Source organism: Panthera pardus, unplaced genomic scaffold, assembly GCF_024362965.1.
Source record: "Panthera pardus isolate Hobbes unplaced genomic scaffold, ASM2436296v1 HiC_scaffold_2, whole genome shotgun sequence".
Lineage (NCBI taxonomy): Eukaryota > Metazoa > Chordata > Mammalia > Carnivora > Felidae > Panthera > Panthera pardus.
This window is the reverse complement of record NW_026526765.1, coordinates 83,018,676-83,043,770: the sequence shown is the minus strand read 5'-3', so window position 1 is coordinate 83,043,770 and position 25,095 is coordinate 83,018,676. Positions and strand designations below refer to the sequence as shown.

Below are 25,095 nucleotides of genomic sequence, written 5' to 3'. Positions count from 1 at the left end.
AACAAGGATTCTGGCTTTTCCATCTACATATCTCACAAAGGGCTATGGCAGACACAACATTTTTAAATAGTGCTCAAATGAATTGAAATGTGAAGAGGTCCAATCAAAGCTGTGCTACGCAACAGGACACATTTCCTTCAGTTTCAAGATACATCTGGTATCTTGACTTGTAATGCTGGCTAATTTCATGTGCCTTGAGTAGAAATTATGTTTTATTCTTCTCCCATTTTTTATTTTTAATATCTAGCACTTGGGAGATGGTATAAAATCAATGAAGGTATTCTAAAACAGTACAACCTATAACTGATACTGTACTTTTATCATTCTAGTAGTTATTTTAGGCATCTTGAAAGTACCAAAATAAATTTTAAAAGTAAAAATGATTAGGACTAACTAGACGATGAGGGGCTAAATTCTTTATTTAACATAATCATTTAGTCATTACGTCCCAGATTTACCATCCAAGTTTACCATCTAGGTGTCTACCTCTTCTTAGTAACACTGCATCTAGTAATGGGGGGGAGGGAATCAAACCTGCTCTCCACCAGCTTCGGCAAATAAAAGGATACAACTGATTACAATATTGTGTAAGTAAATAAAAAAACATTTATTGAGGGGTCACTAGTTGCCAAACAGTATGCAGGTGGTCTTTGTTCAATTTATGGGATCAAAAATGGGGTAAAATGTGAGAAGAGTCACAAACCTCCACATCATCTCTGCTAGGGCTACCCTGTAAGGTCACAGTCTATGTACTGCATGACCCCAAGGGGTGCCGGATAAGAATTATGTTTCCTTACAATTGTGCAATGAAGCACCCTGTCTCACACAATATTTCACCCACCTACAATACCATCAATTTTGAAAGGTAGTACTGTTTTATGTACCATTAAGAGAAAAAAAGTCACCAAATAATCCATGATATGCCATTAATTTTTAAGATGCATCCCAAATTCAGAGATGTTAAGATGTGATAAAAGGTTTTAAAATCAATGAAAAAAGATGATAATCTGAGCAATCTTCAATTGACTGAGCTATATATGCACAAATAATAGCTTTTACTTGATGGCATTATTATATATGCAGTCTGCACAAGAATTCTGAGGGAAGTTTTTCACTCTCCTGTGTGAAATTGAAACAAAGAACATTAAGAGCAAATGAAGTATAGTTAACATCATAATTCACATATAATGCACTAAGATTTTCAAATTTATATTCTTCCTTTTAGATCTTAAAATTGATTATGTTAGGAATACTGTTTTCAACTAACTTTTAGGTTGCAATCTAAATTACTTAATGACCACCTATCCCCTACCCCTGTCTAATAATACATGCACCCACACACACCCTTTTCTTCTCTCCCAATCCCATCAGATACTGAGACAAAGGCCAGAGAAGCTACTTGCAAATACAAATGAAGGGGAAGAAATTCAGTTCTAATATAAAAATTTCAATAACCAGAATGGTAAATAGAAAAATCTAGATCCCAATAATACCTTTGTCACTAATAATAGTACAATTCTGAGCAAATTTCTCTTAATCTCAGTTTCCTCATCTACATCTAGAAGTAAACCAGTCAAACTTGGTATGTCTCTGAAAAATGCCTACCAGGTTTCAGATACTATCTTTTGGCAACATATTCTGGTGGAATCCTTCTCCTAGAAGTAATGTTCTTCCTAAATGTACTCTCTATATAAAATAGTAAACAAGTGTGGGCTGAATGAATTGGACACATTCCTTTTTATATGGAAAAAATATGCCTTACTGCCAAAAATTTAGAACAGCAACAACGCAAAAATGAGTTCCTCTTCTCAATGACTAAAAGAGATTTTACCTTTGACAGATTTATTTAATTTAACAATACAAAATCCTAATTCTAATTTTTATCTGACAGTTCAATTAAAAAAATTGTTAATCCATTTTACAGCTCTGGAAATGGAGTATTATTATTGCTTCAGTAGAAACATGAAACTTTGGCCCAGAATGTCTAAAAGACTTCTAAATAAAAAATAGTGACTATTAAAAAATGTCAAACTATTTTAGAATTATCAAATATAATAGCATCCTGAAAGATAAAGGCCTGTGACCTCTTTATCACCTCCTGGGGAAGAGAAAATTTTCTGAAATTTCAGGGGGAAATTTCAAACACCAAATTGGGCATTTGGAAGCTATATTAAAGTTTTTAGGAAAACAGATTCAGGTGTAAGAATCATTTTTAGGACCCACAGAAATTAGGGAAAGTCTTGGCAGATGACGACCACTGAGATTCATATTCAAACTTTATCTTTGTTTTTATGGGATCTCTAAATAAGCCACTAATTGCAGCTTATAATCTGTTAATTTTCAAGGAAAAAAAAATCAATGTTTTCTTCTAAATTAAATAATGATAATAATGCTAAGAATAAATTTTTTTTTCTTTTGAGAGAGAGAGCTAATGGGGGGTAGGGAGCAGAGAGAGAGGGAGACAGAAACCCAAGAAGGCCCCACGCTGTCAGCATGGAGCCCAATGCGGGACTTGAACTCACAAACCGTGAAATCATGACCTGAGCCGAAATCAAGAGGTGGATGCTTAACCAACTGAAGTACCCAGGCGCCCCATGAATAAAATTAATATGAGTATGAGATGATACTGATACATAGAGTATGTTAGGTAGCAATTTCATGCTCTGAGCAAGTAAATCTAAATACACAATTTCATAATGTTTACAAATGCACATATATAATTCAAATTGAAATGAGAGGAGTCTATAATGTAAATATTCAAGTCACTCAGTAAACCTGTTATATGGCCCCGCTATGCTACACATGAGAGATGCACACAGCGGTGCTCACATCCACTGATAAAGCCATACTGTGCAGATGTGAATACTGGACTGGCTCAACAGTGGAGCAACATGCTGACGGCTGAGATCAAGCAAACTTAACCTACAGACAAGCTGAAATCAGGGGAGGGTTAAAAAAAAAAAGTCAACTACAGTAAACAAAGCACTTTCGAGTCAATTATATAAGGTGATTTAGGCTTTCTCTCATCCCCACCTGCAATAACAACAAACTCCTTTGCAGTCAAACAACCCATACATTCCAGATGGACAGTTAGGGGTGCAGGCAAAAATAAAGCGTGACAGTGTCTTACTGCGGAGGAGAGAAGGTGGGTCCCAGATTCTACACTCAATCTATCCACTCACTGCAACTCTCTAACAGCAGTCTTTGAATAAACTATTGCATTGTGGGGAATATTATTTGTCTTGCATCGCAGCAATTGCCTTGCAATTCAAGAGAGATCCACTTATTCAGTCACTCATGTGTATATATTTTATGTATATGCAGAGAAATCTTAGAGAGCCACTTGTAAAAAATGTTCACTACTGGCAATGTAGTGGTAGGAAAAACATAGGCTTTGCAGTCCAATAGACCTCGCCTCAAAATTTGGTTTAGTTACTCTTACTAGGTATACAACCATGAGTAAGTCTATTTACATCTGAGTCTCATTTTACATATCTGTAAAGTCAAGGTAATACCTGAGACAGGTGTGAAGTTTACACAAAGAAACAAACAACTATTCCTAACTAGACAAATGTATGCACAAAGCCCCAGCCAGAAAGGGAGGGGTAGTAGGACACAGAGGGTATTAAATTGTCCCTCTTTCCCAAAAAGAGGTGCAAGTTGTGAAAATGCAAGAATCACCATTCACATTCAAAGCCTGATAGAAGCATGGTCAATCCATGCTTTATGAGATTGAGAGAGAGGGAGACACAGAATCCTTTATTTATTTGTTTATTTTTGAGAGAGAGAGAGAGAGAGAAAGAGAGAGAGAGAGTGAGTAGAGGAGGGGCAGAGAGAGAGGGAGTACAGAATCCAAAGCAGGGTCAGAGCCTGATGTGGGGCTCAAACCCATGAACTGTGAGATCATGACCTGGGCCAAAGTCGGACACTCAACCAACTGAGCCACCCAGGCGCCCCAATACAATTGTATTTTAGACAGTTGCTGTCATATGTAACTTTAGGCAAGAAAGAAGAATTGAATTTGGAGAACTAGGAAGAATATAGCTTCAGAAATGGAGAGAGTTGTGGACACGTGGAACTTGGATCATAAACTAAGAATATTACAATAGTTACAACTAGTATTTATTGAGTGAATATTATGTGTAAAACCCTGTACACATGTGACAGACACCAGCACCCAGCTCTTAACCATTATAGAGTCAGTATACTGCAAAGGAAGGCAAATATAAAACAGGGAGACAGAACCAGTACAGAACTAGTAGAATTTGGTAGTACATTAGACCTCAACTGGAAAGCAGGCTAAATATCTGAGCCCTCCTGGGAAGCAAGAGGCCACCCATTTTAGAGGAAAGAAATGGGAACTGAAAAGTAGGTTGCTAAACTCCAAAATGGGCATGTGGTTCTCCAGGGCCTTCTATTCTACTGTTCCCGAGCAGTAGAAAAAGAAAACAAACATTCTAAGTCCTCCAATTCCAATGGCCTGGTCAATGTAGACTGACATCTCAGTTTCTATGAAGATGGTGAGGAAGATGGAGAACAGGTGAAGTAGTCTACACATAGTGCTCCCTGAGACCAGATAAGAAGAGTTAAAACTGGATAGGCCCAAATGTCTTAAAAAAAAAAAAAAAAGAAAAGAAAAGAAAAGAGAAAAGAAAAGAAAGGAAAAGAAAAGAATAGAAAAGAAAAGAAAAGAAAAGAAAAGAAAAGAAAAGAAAGAAACGATGTACTCTGTTCTAGTTTCTCTATTTCAGATTACATAGCTGCTCATATTGTTCTACTTCCATGTTGCCTAACGTATCAACTAAAAAATGGTTCTTATTTTAATCTTATAAACTGCTTTGTTTGGTTGCCTGTATATTCAACTCCAAAAAAGAGAAGTAGGCCAGTGCTTCTAGAAATGTGCTTTGCAAACCTCTAGAGGATTCTGAGAGTTTAAGGGGATCCACATGATACTAAGACAGGGGCACCTGGGGGGCTCTATTAACTGATTCTTGATTTTGGCTCTGGTCATGATCTCACTGTTTGTGAGATCGAACCTGCACTGGGCTGTGCGCTGAAAGCATGGAGCCTGCTTGAGATTCTCTCTCTCCCTTCCATTGCCCCTCCCTGGCTCACACTCTCTCTCTCAAAATAAATGAATAAACATTAAAAATAATAATAATACTAAAACATTATGTGTCTTTTTCACTGTGTTGGCATCTGCATTAACAGTGAAGAAAACAATGGAGAAAAAACTGCCTGTGACTTAGCACTGATCACAGAAGTGGTACCAAACTATACTAGCAGTCATTGCATTCTTCACTGCCACACTGAACGGGGAGGGGGGGGGGGGGGAGCAAGTTCACTTAAAAATTGTTGGTGGAGCAGTAAAATTACTTTTATTAAATCTCAACCCCAGAGCATATGTTTGTTTAATATTCTGAGTGAACTAGAAGGTACACATAAAGCACCTGCAAAACAAATTATGTTAGTCTAGAGGAAAAGTAGTTGTGCAATGGACTGAGTTGTGAGCTAAGGTAGCTGTCTTTTTAATAGAAGATGATTTTTACTTGTAAGACTGATGAACAAACAATGATTATGCAGGTTGGGTATTTGGAAACCATTTTCTTGAAAATAAACAAAATAAGCCTGATAGTTGAAGAAAAAACAAGAAATGGTGCTTGTTGCTAATGATAAAAATTGAACTTTCTTGCTAAAAATTAAAATTTGGGGAAACTTGTATCCTCCCTGATAAGCTTAATAGTTTTTCAATTCTTAAAATCTTTGCAGATGCCACTGGTACATGGCATTCCTTTCTAATAGTATTAGAAAGGAATTTTTGATACTACTTAATAAAATACGTCAATATTTGGAAGATCTATAGGGTTCAATGATACATTATTTTCCAAATGACTAATACATGATGTTGTAAAGTCATTCACAAGCAAAAGATCCATTCAAAGTACAACAAAGACCAATGAATTTTCATGAAAATAGTACAAAATACTTACACATGTGTTTTAGATTCATACAGTAAGTAATCTTTAAGAAACTACTTCTTGGGGCGCCTGGGTGGCGCAGTCGGTTAAGCGTCCGACTTCAGCCAGGTCACGATCTCGCGGTCAGTGAGTTCGAGCCCCGCGTCAGGCTCTGGGCTGATGGCTCGGAGCCTGGAGCCTGGAGCCTGTTTCCGATTCTGCGTCTCCCTCTCTCTCTGCCCCTCCCCCATTCATGCTCTGTCTCTCTCTGTCCCAAAAATAAATTAAAAACGTTGAAAAAAAAAAATTAAAAAAAAAAAAAAAAAAAAAAAGAAACTACTTCTTGTTGAGTGTTGGCATAGCATCAAAGGAGAATATATACAATTATCTGAAAAAGCTATTAAAATTCTCCCTCCTTTTATAATTGCATATCTGTGTGAGGCCAAACTTTCTTCATAAATGTTGACAAGGAACATATCACAAGAGAGTGAATGCAGAAACAGAAGTGGAATTCAGCTGTCGTCTACTAAGCCAGACATTAGAGATTTTTTTTAATGCCACACTTCTATGTGTTTTTGTTTGTTTTAAAAAATATAGTCATTTCTCATAAAAGTATGTTATTTATGTCATAATCTAGTGGGCTCATTGCTATTTTAAAATATTTAAATACTTTTTCAAATTTAATTCTTTTTGTCGTAAATATGAACAGATATAATAACCCACGTAGACAAAAACACTTTAGTGATCTTAATAATGTTTAAGCATATAAAGGGGTCCTGAGACCAAAGGTTTGAAAAGCAGTGATTATAAACCAATTGGAAAAGACCTCATTTGGCCATAATTCTTCCCATATTTCCCAAGGGAAAGAAAGAGGGTAAGGAGGGAAGATAAAGAAAACGGGATATACCAAATAGTAGATATCCCACTGGTTGATTTCATAAGCATTAATTTACCTTATTTATTCCTTACAACAGCCTATTAGCTATGATATCCTTACTTCACAGAAGAAGAGACTGAAGCTCAGAGAGGTGACTTGTCTAACATCACAGCCTGTCAAAGAATTAAGATTACAACATGCCTCTCTTTGATCCTGAAGTTCTTTTTCTTTCCACCACATCCTATTTATAGCAGAATCCCTCACCAAAATTGGCCAGTGGCTAGACAAAACCGATAAATGCACAATTCTGGTCTTCACTGTAATTTCTGTTCTAAATCTAAAGATCTAATTATTTTGCTGACTTTAAGCCAGAGGACAAAGCTCCCCATAATCAGTAGAACAATCCCTGAATAATCCAGTTTGGAAAAAGTCCGGGAGACTTTCTCTGAATGACAACAGATGGTGTGAAAGAGCCAGGAGAAGCTGAGGCAGAGCACTGCACACAAAAAGAACATCTCCAAAACCACCTTCTCCTGTAGAGGGGCCATGAAGTACATATTTGGTCTCAGCATGGTCAAGATTCCCAAAAAGAGAAATAGCACAAAACCAAGCAGATGGGTCCAGATGTTGCCAGTTTCTGTATGGATGCGGAAAATGCTCTTGAAGCAAGCCTGGAAGGAGGGCATTGGCGGTCTGTGGTCATGTAGCAGGTAGTCATTGTCCTTCAGCCAGTCGGGGAGTGCGTCATAGGGGTTGACCCTCCAGTGTCCCTCCCAGACCTCATACACAAACTCCTCCATCTTCTCCATGGCATGGTGGGCTTGCAGGGTTGTTAAGTGGGTTTATGGAACAATGGACTAACTTTCTGAGTGTTAGTATATGTCAGTCATACAGAGTATCAGAGTTCTTTCAACTATCATACTAGTCAATATCAAAGAGCACATTGATATAGTGAAAGGTCTGTCTCTTTTGCTTTGTAGGTTCATGTAAGCAAGCATTTATTCAAATATTCATTCATCAAATATTTATTAAAAATCTACCGTTTACTAGGCTTTGGTAACATGAAACATGAAAACATAAAGATTGCTTTCTGATGATTAAAACAGAATTAAGGCCCTTTAAGTGCTTTAAAATGAAACAATTTTGTGGCTACTTTTCCTATAATCCAGTTTGATCAGTTTACCTTTTAAATGAAAATCTTTTTTTAAAAGAATTTAATGTATTTAAGTTTACTGATTTATTTTTGAGAGAGACACAGAGAGTGTGCATGCACTGAGCACACTAGCACGTGTGGGGGAGGGGCAGAGAGAAAGGGTGAGAATCTCAACCAGGTTTTGCACTATCAGCACTGAACCCAAAACAAGTCTGGACAAAGCAGGAGATCATGACCTGGCTGAAATCAAGAGTCTGATGCTCAACTGACTAAGTCACGCAGGTGCCCCTAAACAAAAATCTTAAAGAAACTAAGGTAATCTTTAGTGAACATTTAATGACTATATTTTAATATTGCTTTACTGAGTTGTTAGAAAATGCAAGTGTAACTAGTAATGATCTTTTAAAAATATATTTATTTATTTGGGGAAGAGCACAAGTGGGGGAGGGGCAGAGAGAGGGAGACAGAGGATCTGAAGTGGGCTCCGAGCTGGCAGGCTGACAGCAGTGAGCCCGATGTGGGGCCTGAACTTATGAATCATGAGATCATGACCTGAGTGGAAACCAAGTTGGTCACTCACTCGACTGAGCCACCCAGGCGCCCCAAAAGCGATCTTTTAATTAGGGGCTAACCTTGTCAGGTGGGATCCACTTCTCTCCTGGCTTCAGGTGGAGACATTCACCTAGAGTGGCATTCTCAATTTCTTTCACTACCCTTCACTCTCTCTCTCATAGGGGAAGTGACTTACTTGATATAGTACATTTGGGAGAAAAAAACAGCATGTTCAACTCAGCCTTTCTGGGCATCTTTCAAATCTACTTGCAAAAAAGGATGCATTTCAGCTTGTTTTCTATTATGTGAAAGGCAAAGTGGGGGTGCTTGGAAAATGGGTAAAAATTCTTTTCAGGGGGAAATATATTAGGTAATCTAAATTTAGTCACAGATCTAAGCCACAGCTTCCATTTGAACTATATCAATTAGTAAAGCTGGTATTCGTTTTTTTTTTTTATTTTTTATTTTGAGCTAGAGTACACATGAGAGAAGGGCAGAGAGAGAGGGAGAGGGAGAGAGAGAATCCTAAGCAGGCTCCACACTGTCAGTGCAGAGCCTGATGAAGGGTTCAAACTCACAAACTGTGAGATCATGACCTGAGCTGAAATCAAGAGTCAGATGCTTAACCCACTAATCACTCAGGCATCCCAAAAAGCTGGTGTTTTGATCTCCTTTTGTCTGATTTTTTGGCATTTTGCTCACTGGGTTCCAAACTCAGGAAGGTAAGACAGAGGTATTATTTCTGGTACAAGGTACTGAACGGTTCAAAAGCTAGAAACCCTGAGAATTGGATACTTTCTGAGTTGATTCTGAACTTGAGAGAAGACAGGATGTTATTGATTGACCCTGAAGGCCCAAGACTATGTGTCAGAAACTATGTTCACTTTACATGTATTATTATGATTCCACTTTTCAGACCAAAAAACTGAGGCAAAGTGAAATTAACTTACTTGAAATCACACTATATTACATGGAAAACTGGGATTCAAAATCAGGTCATTCAGATTCTATACATTTAATCTCATCTCCAGACTGTATCTCTGCAAAGGGGATGATTCTGAAAGTTATTTCAGACACTCTGAAGAGGAAATAAAATAATAAATAAATAAAATAATTAGTATCACTGTGTACCTTCAATGTCTTAAGTTCATTTGGAAAAATGTAAATGTCTTGGACTGCAGAAAATGTTTAAAATATAAACTCTTATATTGGTTATTAAATTGTTAGCTAAGCCTATTATTTTTCCTTTCCAGTTATATATTAAAAGATATGGGCCTAAGGGGGGAAAAAAGGAAGAGCGAAAAGATGCAGTGTGACGGGGGTACTCAGTTTCAGAGGAAAGCAATATGCAGTATGAACAGCAGCAGCCCCTGGTGGTCTAAGGAGAAAAAATAGTGTATCTATAATTATGGGGGTAGAAATATGTTTTTAAAAAGAATATATGTACATATTTAGCCATTTGACTCAGTTCTCAACCCAACACATTAAAAAACAGATGCTTTAAAAAATGATCTGTTGGCAAGATGCTTGTTAAAATTTTATCAGTTGAAATATTAAAATTCATTATGAATTAATTAACACATTATATAAAAATAAAATGTTTTTGTTTCATCGTTTTACAAAGTACTATAACCAGTGGTGATTAACACTGGGAAATTTGTGTATCTTGCTATGTGTTGCTCAGAAAGAAACTAAATTTATAGGATTACCACTAAATTGATGACATTTTCTGTCTTCACTCTTGAATTCAGTTGGCAGATGTTTTCGAGAACAAAAAATTCCGTCTTATTACAAAACATATTAAGCAGGTTTTCCTGCCAGGCATGTCTGACATGATGTTTATTGCCTAGACCAAATCAATCCCCTTAATAAGCCATAATATATGCCAGAAAGTACATTATTTCATACTTAAGGAAAGTTGCCACATGAAACAGTAAGTACTTTGATCTCTCAAGCTCTGCTTCTAATGCATCAGAAATGGGCTACATAATCCAATAGTTAGTCGTATCTATTTATACTCATTTAGTATATAAAATAAAATTATACTTTGCTAAACTTAAAGTTTTAGGCCTGGATTCTACTTTATTTTTGCCTGTTAATACTAGATATTTACAAAAACTTGAAGTGAGGTTTTTGGTTATTTACTAGAGTCCAGAAAAAAGAAATTCAAATACTTAAATATACTAGGAATTTAAAATGGTTCCAGAGATTATACAATCATTGGCTGTAATATAAATAAAATCTGGTTGCTAAAACACAAGATAGAAATGGCTCCAGTGGCATTAGCACAGAAGAGAACAGGTACAGAGGAGAAGACTGGATATTTATCAGCCTTCACCAATATTTTGAACATAACCCAAGTCAGAGTGTCAAAAACCTATTTTTTAAAAGAAAGCTTCAGTTAGTTTATGAGTTGACTGTTTCTGAACAATTGCAAAAATTCACATAAATGCCGAAAAAAACCGTCAGAAAACTAGACACCAAATATCTCTCGTGTTAAGGGATGAGATTTTTGATCGATGTCAACAAGCAATCAAGCCATAAATATTTGAGTATCTTCAATGTGTAATGCCAGGCTATGCCAAGAGTCTTATTCTGTAAATGTCTCTTTCACATGTGGAGTTTTCCTTCTCTGGCCATGTCATTTCTTTCCCTCTTCCACTCCCAGCATTTTTTTTTTAACCTTCAGGGTCTAATCTCTCTTCTTTACTTCCTATCACCACAGCCCACAGCTACATCTCTTAGGGAAGAGATATTCAAGCAATTCTAACTCAGTATTACATAGGTCAGCATCCAGTCAGTTTTGCCTATATTCCACCTACATACTGTACAGTGCTTTTAACTGATCTTCCTTAGTCTGAGTACTTGTCCTCTTATGATCCAGTCTGATACAAGAATAACCCTATTTATGCTGCAAGTCACCTTATTTAGGTGTCCCTAGACTAAGGCCTAGTCTTTTTGCTCTGCTCTCCTTACAGGGGTATGGATTCCAGTGAGTGGGTTTATTATCAGTTCCTGACTCCTTCACAGTATGCTCTATACTACTGTAAAAATTAGCTATACTACTGTAAAAATTAGGCAGAGAGAAAGGTTTATTCTTAAGGATTGACCTATAAAACATGCTCAAAGATCTCTAGGATTACGGGGAGATCTAGAGGAAAGGCATAAAAACATAAATATTGATAATATTATGAAACAAAAACACAGAGATATCTCAAGACAGCACATGATAAATTCCACATAAGTTAACCATTCACAGTAACATCCATGAGTCACAGTAAGGAGACTATTGACTACGGTGATATGAAAAGGTGAGATTTCAGCTGGGTACTATAACATGGACAGAATTTGGATGAGAGGAAAGAATAGGAAGCAACGTTACAGTTCCCATAAAGCACAAAGTGTGTGCAGCATAGACCAAGTACAACAAATTGGCTCTACTCTTATGAGCAAGTATGTAAAACAGAAATCGCAGTAGGTTGGCATGAAGTATTTCCATTTTCATCCATAATTTTACTATCTTAATGATATAGTTAAAAAAGAAAACAGGATATCCCACTTTTATATATTCAGATGAAAATATACAGATCAAGGTATCAAATAAATACTGAGGAACTGACTTTTTATCATCAATTTTTGTAATGTATTCTCAGCTAATAGACTGAGGTAGGTGACCAACAATGTAATTTTGTTTATTTTGGTTTGTTTGAATGTTTCCTTACAGAAGATCAAGTAGCATACTTTATTGATGCTGGATATATATTGATGCTGGACCAATAAAAACATTGGTATTTTAATCCTGGCTCCACCACCTTATTTACCAAAGAGAAATTTATTGTGAAGGCTCTGTTCTACAAATATTTATTATGAAGACTTTGTTCTGAGCTCTGGGGATATAACAGTGAGCAAAAGACAACTAAGTCCCTGCCCTCATGGAGTTTACAATCAAAGTCATGAGATTTTGGAAAAATTACTGAGTTTTGACTCACAGTCTTCTCATGTAAAATTAGATCAATATTAGTGACCCTATTAAAAGAGAATATAGATGTATACACATACATATATTTATATATATTTGTTACTTACATAATATAAATGTTTTATGTATGCTGTTTATAAATATTTAATAGCATCTATTAAGTAACTGATCAAAAATCTATTAATCATCAGATGTCATTTAGTATATCATATCATGCTTTTATTAAATTGGTTTAAAATTCATATTTCATGTATATATTTTGTTTCCAACTGGTTAGAACAATGTGATAAAGAGGAAAGGGAGCAAGAATCTACAATAATTAGAAGTCCTGGTTTCAACACTTAGTTCTACCACTTACTAGTTATGTGATCCTAGACAAAAATGAGCCATCTGTGCATCAGTTTCCTTAACTATAAAATAAAGATAAAAATATTTGATCCTCTTACCTTATGGGATTATTCCAATGAATAATCAATTTCAAAATGTAAATGGTTAAGAAGTATTTAAGTTAAATCTTTTTTTTAAAGTTTATTTTTCAGAGAGAGAGCTAGTGGGGCAGTGGCAGAGAGAAAGGAGGACAGAGGATCTGAAGTGGGCTCTGTGCTGACAGCAGAGAGCCCAATGTGGGGCTCGAACTCACGAACCACGAGATCATGACTTGAGCCGAAGGCAGACACTTAACCAACTGAGCCACCCAGGTGCCCCAAGAAGTATATAAATTAATGCTAAATTTCCCCATCACATACCATGCTCTGTGCCTGAAAATTACACTTTTTGGAGAAATGTAGTGGGAAGGAGTGTACAAGAAGAAATCACTTCTTAAGTGGATCAAAATTACCTAAGAATTCACGCACCAAACACAACACGAACAATTCTTGTCTTCCTCAACACAAGATCACACCTTACCATCTAGAAGTATGTTTGAAGAGTACCACCTCACTTCACTTTTTTGCACAATTCCAAAAGATTTTAAGGGAAAGGGTATTTATTAAGGAAAAATGACACTCATAACTAAGACTATCAGGTATATAGTTGTGTTATCTAAATGAGTCTGTTTTTGCTTTAAGTGCTTTCAATGGAAACTGAGATTGATGAGTGAAATGGCACAAGAAAGAAGCAAAAAGACACGATAAGAAGCACAAAATGGCAGCAGTGTAAAAGAGCTAAAAGAATTAAAGAAAAAAAAAAACAAAGGGAAAGAGAGATCTTAAAAATGAAGCAAAATGTGGAATTCGAGAAACTCAACAGATGAACATAGGGGAAGGGAAGGAAAAATAAGACAAAAATAGAGAGGGAGGCACACCATCATAAGAGACTCCTAAATACAGAGAACAGAGTGAGGGTTGCTGAAGGGGAGCTGGGTGAGGGGGTGGGATAAATGGGTGATGGGCATTAAGGAGGGCACTTTTTGGGATGAGAACTAGGTCTCATATGTTAAGAGATGAATCACTGGGTTCTACTCCTAAAGCCAAGACTACACTGTATGTTAACAAAGTTGGATTTAACTAAAAAATAAATAAATTCAAATAACATCTAAGAAATGAAGCAAAATTAAAAAAAAATTCTCCCTTTAATATACACACATATATATAAAATAGAGGCTGTTTTAGGAGGCCAATGCCTTATCCATTAGGCCACTGGGGCTCCTAAATAGAGGCTGTTTTAAATGAAATATATTTGAAAACAAACAAAAAATGCACACACACAAGAGAACAAAAGAAAAATATCCAAGCAATGCTGACAAGAGATAGAGAAAACAGAGGATATAAAACCCACAATACAGGTGTCAGAAATAGATGCTTAATCTATACATATCATAGCCAAATAAAGGAAACTGTTTAAGAAAAAATAAAAACTTAATACACAAAATCACTGTTTTTTGCATTTTACATAAGCAAGTGAATACTTTTAATGGTTTGTAGATTTCAAAAACTTTTACAATTCATTTTTGAAATCTGGATATCAGAATTATTTTTTTTTTAACTGTCCTAAAATGGTGGTTGACAGACTGGATCATATAATTAGGAAGCTGAGTACAACGGATAGAGAAGAAGGTGACATCACGACCATTATGCAGCCATAGGAAAGAAAAGTGGTAACATAACTCTATCAGAACAAGCAAGCGCTTGATTCCAATCTAATCACTGTTTTTGTTTTTCAAATAATATATTAAATAGTGAGATGCTTTTCAGAAATGCAAATACTGCAATGTGACTAACTTTTACTTGAGTCACTGTATGATGGACTTTAGGGTTTCTTGGTCTGGATACATTTTTTGGGTTTTAAGAATTTATATGCTGCTTTCGTACTGCTTAACTGCACTAACTTACTCAACAAACTGACCTATAGTCTTGAATGTGCACAGTTTAATTCCCAAAAGTATAGTGATTATGACACGAACTAGAATGAAGAAAATAACTTAGAAAGTCATCTATTCCTGCTAAAGACGGTATGAAATATTTTATTAGTGAGCTTTTAAAGGAAATGTAAAAATAGCTCAAACTGAATAATTTGAAACTTCAATCCCATCTTACAATATAATTTATAAAGTGTTAATTTGTCTATGTTTAAATGTTCTGAATTGCTCACTTTTAAAGAACATATCAATTTACTACTTTACTCACACAGTAGCATTTCTGACATGCTTTACTATTAAGTTATATTTCTAGGACCCATAATGCAGGCTTTGAAAATTGCATAAATCTGTCTCAAATATACAACTCACAGTATGTATGTCAAGCAGAATGTGTCAAAGTGCAAATAAAATTGTTTTTCCCCCTACGAATTAGAACTCCTTGGGTAGCACTACTATAACGATCCCATGCTGCTAGCATCACAAAGTGCAAAGGTTCACCGGTTAAGAAAAGAGCAAAGGAGAGAGTTCCCTCATTACACTATCCCTAAACTATTCTAGTTTAAATATTTATTAAGATATTAATTACTCTACCTCCCTCCATCTGCCTTCAGAAGTTAAGCTGAAACACCGTGGATGGATGGTTGCTCATAGGAAAACAATGCATTAAAACCATTACCACCCAAGATGAAGACTGATGTTTTGTACAGTGCATTATTAATTGCTTTTGAGACTTCAATAAAATATCACACTGAAATAAGAATGACGTGTTTTGTAACACTGACTAAAAAAGAAAACATTTCATTCGAGTTAACAACCATGGGAAATGAATGGTTAAAAATTAAAGAATTTAGTTTCTTTTAATCAAATAAACTCATCCGAATAAAATACAAATAAAGGAAAAGAAATAATGAAGGAAAGTTACAATCTTATTACTTACTCTGATATAGAGCTGCATCATTTCTTTTTCTCTTTGGGGGTTACGATACTTTTCATAGAAATCACGTCGCTTCTTTGTTTCTTTAGAGACTTTATCTTTTCTTTCCCGTTTTTCTGCTGGTTCATCTGAACTATCAGAAGATGACGGTACATGTATCTTTGGCTTTTCTACTTCAATATAGTTTTCATTGGGATTCAGCACTATTACTCCATATCCTTCCTGTTTTGAAAGCAAAGAAGGCAGCAGAATTTAATCTTAGAAACCATCTCAATTCACAAAAAAATCTGTAAAATCTCACAGAAAGTGATTTAATATAGTTGCATATTCATGAAAATATTTCTTTATAAAAGACTATAGTTTTAATTTTTCCAACAAAAAGTTGTTTAAAATGGTTTGCCTGTATTGTATATGTAAATAAGCAGAGATTACTGGTAAGAACAAAAAGACAAAATTGTAACATAAAGATTATAAAGGTTCCATTTTTTAAAAAGTATTTCAGGTCTTGCAGAACCCCCCAAATAATTGAAATAAATAATCAAATAACAAGTACGCTTTCAAACCACATTAAATTTTAAATACCCATTTTGAGAAAATAGCCTCTTTGCAAGTGAAGTTTAAATATCAGACCACATTTTGTTAGATCTTCTTTCCCTTACATTGCACATTAATTTAAGGAGCATTTTTTATTTGCTTGAATTCAAGAAAGAATAGGCAATTAAGGCATAAATTTAATCTAACACATTCTACAGATTTACATGTCTCTAATAGCAGAAACATATAATGTCTACCTGTGCAACTTGTATTTTTTTCCACCTCTCTTCTTTCATACAACAAAATAAACTAATGTCTTACTATAATGTGTGGAAGCAATTATTTAATCCTGAAATGTTTTCACTTTTAACTACCATAAGAATTTCTCTTTATTAGGGACCAGTTCCAGGAAACAAGTCCCAAAGTTTAAAGTACAGCTTACTGAGCTTTTACACCTTCTTTAAAGTTTTAGAAATGTTTTCCTGTATGCCAATTCTAGCAAAGAAAACATTTCTATGGCTATAATTAAGAAAACTTTTGGTATTTATATTAAGTTATAACTGATGGAATAATCTAACCACAAGAAAATAGAGAAGAATAAACAATTTCCACTGACAAGCATGTGCAACATAAATTTGTGAAGCCATTGATATCTTATATTTCCTATTCACTTCTGTACTGTGGATGTCCCAATTTTGCCTTATAAAATCCTGTAAGGTCCTATTTTAGAAAGGTATTAGATTATGATAAAAACATGTAAGAGCCATGGAAAGTAAAATTAAAAAAAATCTCATCCTCAGTGAAAAAGAAAATGATATACTTTTTACAAAACTATAACTGTAGAACTACTTCAACTTTAAAATTTGTTTTTTGACAAATCAACCATAAGATGATCTAAAAAAAAAAGTGATACACTAATAATAGAGTAATATTAGCACAGACTCCATTATCTTATTTTTAAATATGCTATACCACTGCACTTGACTTGGTGTTGTTAATAGTCAATTTCACAATCTACGTAAAAACTTCATTAGGAGTTTTCAATCTTCTTTTTTACTCAATCAGTTGATATTATTTTCTAAAACCATGATGTGGTTTGTAGATTGTGGAGTTCACTGAAGTTGTGATGTTAGTGATAGGACTGTTAATTAAGATATAGTTGTCTTACACATATGAAAACTATACAATAACACATACCAAACTGATTAACAAAATACCACATATTCTTTAATCTATATTCAAATAAAACTTTTATATAAATAAAAGTTTTATGAAAAGTTATAAAATACTTCACCTATTTTAAAATTTAAGCGTTCTACATCAAAGTGCACGATAAGGAGTTTTTTTTGTTTGTTTTGTTTTGAAGTATCTTAGCTGGGAAGTCAAAGTTTTACCAACAAAAGATATTTTATTTGATCCTGCTTTATTCTAATCTGTATAGCTATTCAAAAGTCTTGTAATTCATTGTGATCACTGTCAGGTAGACAGATTGTCACTTGGTGATTTTCTACAGTTGGACACACTTGACTAGTTATTAAAATCACATTTGAAGGAAGTTCCTACCCCTCTTCCTTGTGCCTCTTACAACTTTTCATGCCCTTCTCAAATTTCAGCTATAACTTCTCCTCCCACCAAAAGTAAGTTAAAGAACACTGTTGCACTCTGCTAAACAGGGTGAAATAGAGGCATTCATACACTGTCTTCTGGTGTAAGGAACATAGTCAAAAAAGGTCACCATAGGCCAAAAAGAAAATTGCCTCCTTACTAGATTCTGTACCGTGAGTAAGTGGTCTCCTGTCATGTTTCTTCCCTGTCTTCTCTGAGTGAATTGAACTTTAAACACACACACACACACACACACACACACAAACACGCGCACGCATGCGCGCGCACACACGCACACAGTGTCTCATACTTACATGAGTTACAAGTGGCAAACCTAAAAAAGAATCTTGAACTCTTAGAAATGAAAATAGTGATGGACTGCATTTTAATGATAATATGAAAACATCAAACTCTGTGTAACAAAGTGGGACTTTAATAAATTGATAGAATGTGAGCATCACCTTTGTACCATGAATAAATTCCAAATAAAGGTAAACTCTTTAGACAAAATTTACAGTCCCTAGAATGATAAAATTTTGCCCTATGTTTTTAACTTCACCACTAGACACATTATTTTCATAATACAATATTTATTTGAGCCTGATTTTACTTCAATTTTTGGAAATCATGGATTGAAAAATTCTTGTGCCTACTTGATTTTAAATGAACTCTGAAATTTGATGTGTCCTATCTAAATAAGTATAAAAAGCAGATACACATAAATCATCAAAGAAGTAGTATTTGTCTAAGTTATTGATTATGTAACTGAAAATTACATGACTCATTTGTCCAATTTTATAAAGACACAATGTCAATTTTTCACCGAGGCATCAACTGATGAAAAATGATTCTATTTTTAAATCACCACTATATAAATCAATTAAAGAATTTTTAGCATTTAGATTTCAAACAATGAATGCTTCTCTTTAAATCCTGAATTATTTAGAAAATATTTTATCATTTAGATATTTCACACCGCCAATTTAATTAATGGAATAACAATCAAGAAGTATTCAGGAATATTTTCTGCAGAAATGAAAGCTAATTTTAATAAATGCCTTTGTTGCAAATTCAATTGCCATTCTGTGAAAAACTTAACATTTTTCAATTAAAATTTTCCTGATAAATTAACTAATGCAATATTCACAGAAACCATTAATAACCATTTTATCATGAGGAACAGAAAACTGGAGGAACAAAATAAACTCCTCCACTTTCATGCTGTAACCACAGATGTGTAGTGAAACTTCATCTTTTCCTCCTTTTCTCTGTCAATATAAATACTGTCCAAAAATTCCTTTATATAATAAAGGTACAGAGATTTTTGCCATGTCAACATTAATATATTGAAATCAAAGTACCAAAGTAAATACTCAAAGTAAAACAAGGCACATAACATACCAATAGTTCAATTTAGCTATTTTAAATGCCCTATCCATTTATGTCTTAAAAAATCAGAATAAATGCCATTTAAAAAATTCTCCCTGTTCCCCAAAACTCAATCAATACACACAGAAATTAAAAAAAAGAGATCCTATTTTGACCTTTAACAAATGTACCCATAAAGTTTTACCAAACTTTATGAAATATATATATTACATATACATGATATATAATATCATAAAAGAGCTATGCATTGCCACTCTAACAAAGAAGCTTCCATAACAAATGCTTACAACCTTAAACACTTTATACTGAAGTATTCCTTTTATATTTAATTATTCATGCTAAGATGCTATAAGATGAAAAGGCAGGTCATTTCAAACATCCATGGAAACATCTTTAACAACACAAAATGATGAAAATGATTATCTAACATTCCACAACTAAATAAATAAGACTTCTGGCATCTTGCATAATGATTTACCCAAATCAATTCCAATATCCAACATTTCAAGAGACAAAGCATATATAAAGTTGTTAATTAACTCTTATGTTTGAGTGTACAGTCTAGAAGAAGATCAAGAAAGTGATCAAGAGGACAGATATTGGTAAAAGTAAGCTTTATCTCTTTCGTTTATCTCATTCCATTTTCTATCCTTTGTAGCTATAACTGTAGTTTCATTTTCAGAACTGTGTTTATAAGGTATAAGCCACGGAATCTTACTCAGAAACCCTTAAAATTGTATTGCTAGACATAGTATTTTATTCAGTACAAGGGTCTGCTGTGATTTAAACAGAATACACAGGCCTCCAGGCCTCCTTTACTTTGAAGTCCATAGATGCACTTACTAATAAATAATAGTCCATTTATCATTCAATCAACAAATGATGGCTTAGGTCAGAGGTCTAAAACAGATAGGTGATGCCAAACACAAAGAACCAAAGAGGGAACCTTGCTAAAGAAATTAAATCAGTATAGAAAGGTACTTGTCAAGAAGATTCTACAAATAGATAACATTCTTAAATGCCTGACCAAAACCTGAATGTACTTTGATACCAATGAAATCCTGCTAAAACTTAAGATTTATCCAACTTAATTTGCCTATTAATTACCAGGTATAAGGAAAATAGAAAACAGGAGCAAATTCTACATCTTTTCAAATCTCTTGTGGTTGGTTAAATAACAAATCAGGTGCAAGTACTCAGCTCTGCATATTAACCTGCCAATACTGCAAGCCACATGTGACCAAAGAGGTCAGGGGCCAGAGTAGAATCCTTTGACCTGTGGAACTGTTTTGGTGTCCAGCCAAAGCTCTGTAAAAGATCATTTTACACAGATTTATCAATCATATTTTTCAAGTTCAGCATTCTATCTGCTTGGTTTGAAAGAAAAAAGGTGCTCATCCTCAAGGGAAATGAAACCCAAGTGTTTTATCTATAAACTACATCTACCCATGGTTAAAATGGACAAACCACTGCCCATTCATCTTTTCTGAAAGATGTATGTTGTGTTTATTCTCATCTTTTTCACAACAAGGGTATGTCTATGTCACTGTTGCAACATTCTAGGTGCAACAGTGAGATGAGGTCATGACAACCAATCAGAAGTCACTAGTGAAGCGTTAAAGTAAACATAGCTGTTGGAGCTGCAGCACTGCTTGAAAAATGCCCCCTCCATTATTTCAGCAATTTTCTCAAGACGTGACCTGGGACTGAAACACCTAAAATGTCACTTGACTCCGTTTTGTGCTTCCTACCAGTGTGCATTTAGGTAACAGCCAATATTTTGTAAAATGTTTGTCATGAACATGTTTTAACTTGTAGCTCCCTACATTGTAATGTCGTGTTCCATGGTATAAAAATACCATAATATAGACCAACATAGATTATTCCAGTAAGTTTCCAACTTCAAATAGCTCATCAAGTTAGTCAGTAAAAGAAAACATGCCACAAAAAGTTTTCAGAGGACCACCTGTTGTCTATTATTTTTACATAGCACTTACTCATAAATCATAACACAGGGTAATTAATCAAGCTGTCAAAGAGAAGGTCAAAGGTTATATGGTAGAGTCAGAAGGTCATGCATGGGCTGATAGAGGTCAGGGTCACACTGCATTCCTCATTATCAAGTTGGGATGAGAGACGGCCCAAGCAAACAAAAGTGAAAGCAGATGGAGAAGTGAGTGGATAAAAAAAAAAAAAAAAAAAGGAAAATTTCACAAACAAAAAGAAAAGTGAAAGAAGACTGTCAGCTGCCTTCAAGCAGAGAATAGAAGAAAAAGAAATACACTGAAATGTGCTCAAAGGAGCTCAAGAACATAAAGAAACTACAGTTTTATTAATTAAATAAGTTGAATATAACTTTTCTTGGCCATTTTATTAATGTATACTAAGCAATAGTAGAAAATATATGTTCACCATCTCCATACCTTCCCGAACTAGTGTGCTCAAGATCATTTAACATAAAGGCAAAAAGTGCTAAGGGTAAAGTATGATTACAAAAAACAAAAACAAAAAAACCCAAAAACCCACAACTTATGAGAGCTTTTTCCCTTTAATACTGTTTCTGCATTTGAACGTAGATGTGAAAATAGTTTTAGCCACGGGATAGATAATTTTTAAGCATGATACAAAGATACTCACAAATATAAATGCATCATAAAAGTCCTTTTGAATAACAAAACAGTTATAAAATATTCTATTATTATGCTGGCCTGAATCAGATGCAGAATACTGTGCAAAATTAGCTGTCACCCTTTGCTCAAAATCTTTGTTAATCTCATTTTGAATGTTTGCAGCTTTATCAACACATGCATCAATGTCAGCTCCTTGGTTACTGAACCGCTATAGTTGGAAGAAGATATAATTAAAATGTTTTGGCACAGAAAAGGTGAAATTGTATCTTCCCTTGTTCCCTTAGGAGTCTGTAAAACATGAAGGATATATTGACAAACACACACCCTTGTCTCTGGTTCTGACACCCCGGGTCATCCAAGTGCTATTTATTTTTAAAGATTCACTTTGCACTTACCTACATTATTGCCTGTTTTGTATCTAACTTTTCCTAGGTTCTAGAACATTGTGATGCTTAAACAACACAACTTTTTTCTCTTAATCACCAATATTTTATTTATTAAAGCATTCCATACATCCACAATAGCTTCATAAAAAAACATTCGCCATTCATTATCAAGGACATAAATGTGATTTAATACTGCAGCATTAGGAAATCTTTTATATTCTTTGCTTTTCATTCTCATAAAAAAAACCACACACACACACACACACACACACACACACACACACACACAGAGCCATGCATTTACACATTAAACTAAAAAGTAACAAGTTACAACTGTTGCCAGCCAATGACAGATCAAATCCCTAAGTGGATATAAGGGGTCTTACAGACACACCCCTCTATTGCATGGTCCCAAGAACACCTAGATGGACAAATTTATCTTTTAGAATAAGATAGTTATGCCTTTATGCCTTAGAGGGTTAAATGAAAGTCCAATATTCTCCTAGCTTCCTATTAAAATCCATTATAAAGCTGTGTAAATATCATAGTTATAGATGGTAAGCTCGAGGTCTTTCAAAATATTATCATTTTGATCCAATCATATACCATGCAAACATATGCCTTAGTTTTCAAGTTACTCCTAAAATCTGCTTAAAAACTATAGTACATAAATCATTTTATCTTCAAATATGCCACCTTTTTATTTCTTCCCCCAATTAAAACATGTTTAAAACATTTTTGTTTTTTCAAGAAACAAACTGAGTGCTTTGCTTATGGTTCTAGAGTCCACTTGCAAGCATGAGGACATAAAGAAGGATCCCAAGTATCCCAAGTATTCACTGAATCAGTAATTCATTAAACACTGATTTCATACTACAAATATTTAATAAGCACCTACTATTCACCAAGTACTGTGATAGACACAGTGCTATACCTATGAGTCACCTTTCATTTTAAGATATTTCCATTTAATAGAAAATTCCAAGTCAGAATTAAGCATAAATCTCTAAAAGGTCTATATGAAATCATTTTATTCTTCAAGAGAAAGAGGAATATGAAAAGGAAAAAACAAACAGAGGAAAGCATTATGATAAGATATTCGTTAATCCAATCTAGCTAGACTTTCAAAGATTGTTAATCCTAAATGGTAAACTATGCTTATGTTTGTCATTAAGAGTAACAGTTAAACTTACTCCATCACAATGAAAATGAACTTCTTGGACATGTGTGTGTGTATGTGTGTGCTTGTGTGTTGTATACATTCAAATATTTCAACGAGTAAAATCATTTCATAATCTAAAGGGAAAGCTTCTATACATATCTACCTCCTAATAAACAGGTGCAACTGAGTACAGCTATGAATTTCTCTTCCCACAGTGACCTATGTCAGAAGATCTCCTCATACTTCTTCTGCTAAATAATTTAATTACCTATGAGTTATGGTTTCTTTGTAACCTTTTAAATGAGTGACTCATTAAAATGCAAAAATATGCAAAACATGATGTCACCAGGTCAAACAGCTGTGTTGGTAAAATTATGGCTGTGAATGTCCCCAAGAACATGAAAATATTAATAATTTATATTGCTCATTAGATGGCAAAAACTCTTTAAACAGATTTAGAGACAGATTAATTTTATAATCACAAAATGCTACACTACCTCATGGTAACAAATCTTTCTACCATCTGTGACCCTTTGGTGTACATAAAACATATAAAAATTCATAATGGCTTAAAGTTTTTGCATTATAATATGTGTATTGAGGAAGAAAAATAGTAAGAACCTGAAATATGGCACTACAAGACCTTGTTTTTAAAATCACAACTATTTGCCAACTTTAATCACAACTTAATTTTCCTCCCAAGAAACCGGACACAGTAATGGCAAATAAAGTATAATATGAGACAGTCAACAAGTCATACCTCTGTAGACCAATATGATGAGATAACTGCCTTACGCTGTTTAAAAATAAATGTCATGCTATGACCTCAAATCTTGTGTAGAAACTTCTCAGAGAAGTTCGAGAAGTGATGAAATTATGTAAACAAAGCAGTATCATACTAAAAGTTCAAAATGTCTCATGCCTGTGCTTCACAGTATCATGATGGTGCTGAGAGCAAAGGGCAGGAAAAGATCTCCCCAGCTCTCAGTTGTTTTTAGACATAAAATGTTTTAGTTTAAAAACATATGTGTTAATTGTCAAATCTGGGCTATTTAGCTAGGCAACTAGCTTCCTAATGATGTTTTTCTGCCTCTTAAGCAATTTAAACATTAAATCCATTATTTACCACTGTAAATTATAGAAATGTGTTCATCCAGGATCAGCCAGCAGCAAGAGCATTACTTCTATGTGCACTTGATAATGCTCTTCACATTAACAATCCACCATGGGCAAAAATTAATGAACAGACAATCTTGACATGTGATCTTTTAAAAACACACAATGATTAGGTAACCATGATTTTAAAATTCCATTTTTAAATCCCTCCTTAAAAATGTTGAAAGTAGGAAAAAAGCAGGATGTCCATCTGAGTTCTGATGTGAAATAATATTGAAGATAGTTGTTATGTGGAAGGGAAGGGTTAATGGAGATTTTAAACTAATGAACACAGTGACACAGGGCTCTGAAGTAAGCCATGCATAGTTCTAAGCCAACCTTAGAATTTCAACCCTTCCAGCCCTGGCTTAGATCATACAGGCTCTACTAGAAATGTCAAGAATGTGAAGAGGCGTCTTTAGCCAA

The 25,095-nt window shown here is 34.5% G+C and overlaps 1 protein-coding gene across 11 annotated transcripts in view; it reads right to left on the bottom strand.

The window, feature by feature from the left end:
- FAM172A (family with sequence similarity 172 member A) overlaps window positions 1-25,095 on the bottom strand; it is a 422,196-nt gene that overhangs the window by 234,796 nt on the left and 162,305 nt on the right. For all 11 annotated transcript variants that reach the window (XM_053907196.1, XM_019428788.2, XM_019428789.2 and 8 more), the window contains one exon: window positions 15,812-16,030. In XM_053907196.1, the coding sequence (XP_053763171.1) occupies window positions 15,812-16,030 (219 nt within the window). The remainder of the gene's footprint in view (window positions 1-15,811; window positions 16,031-25,095) is intronic.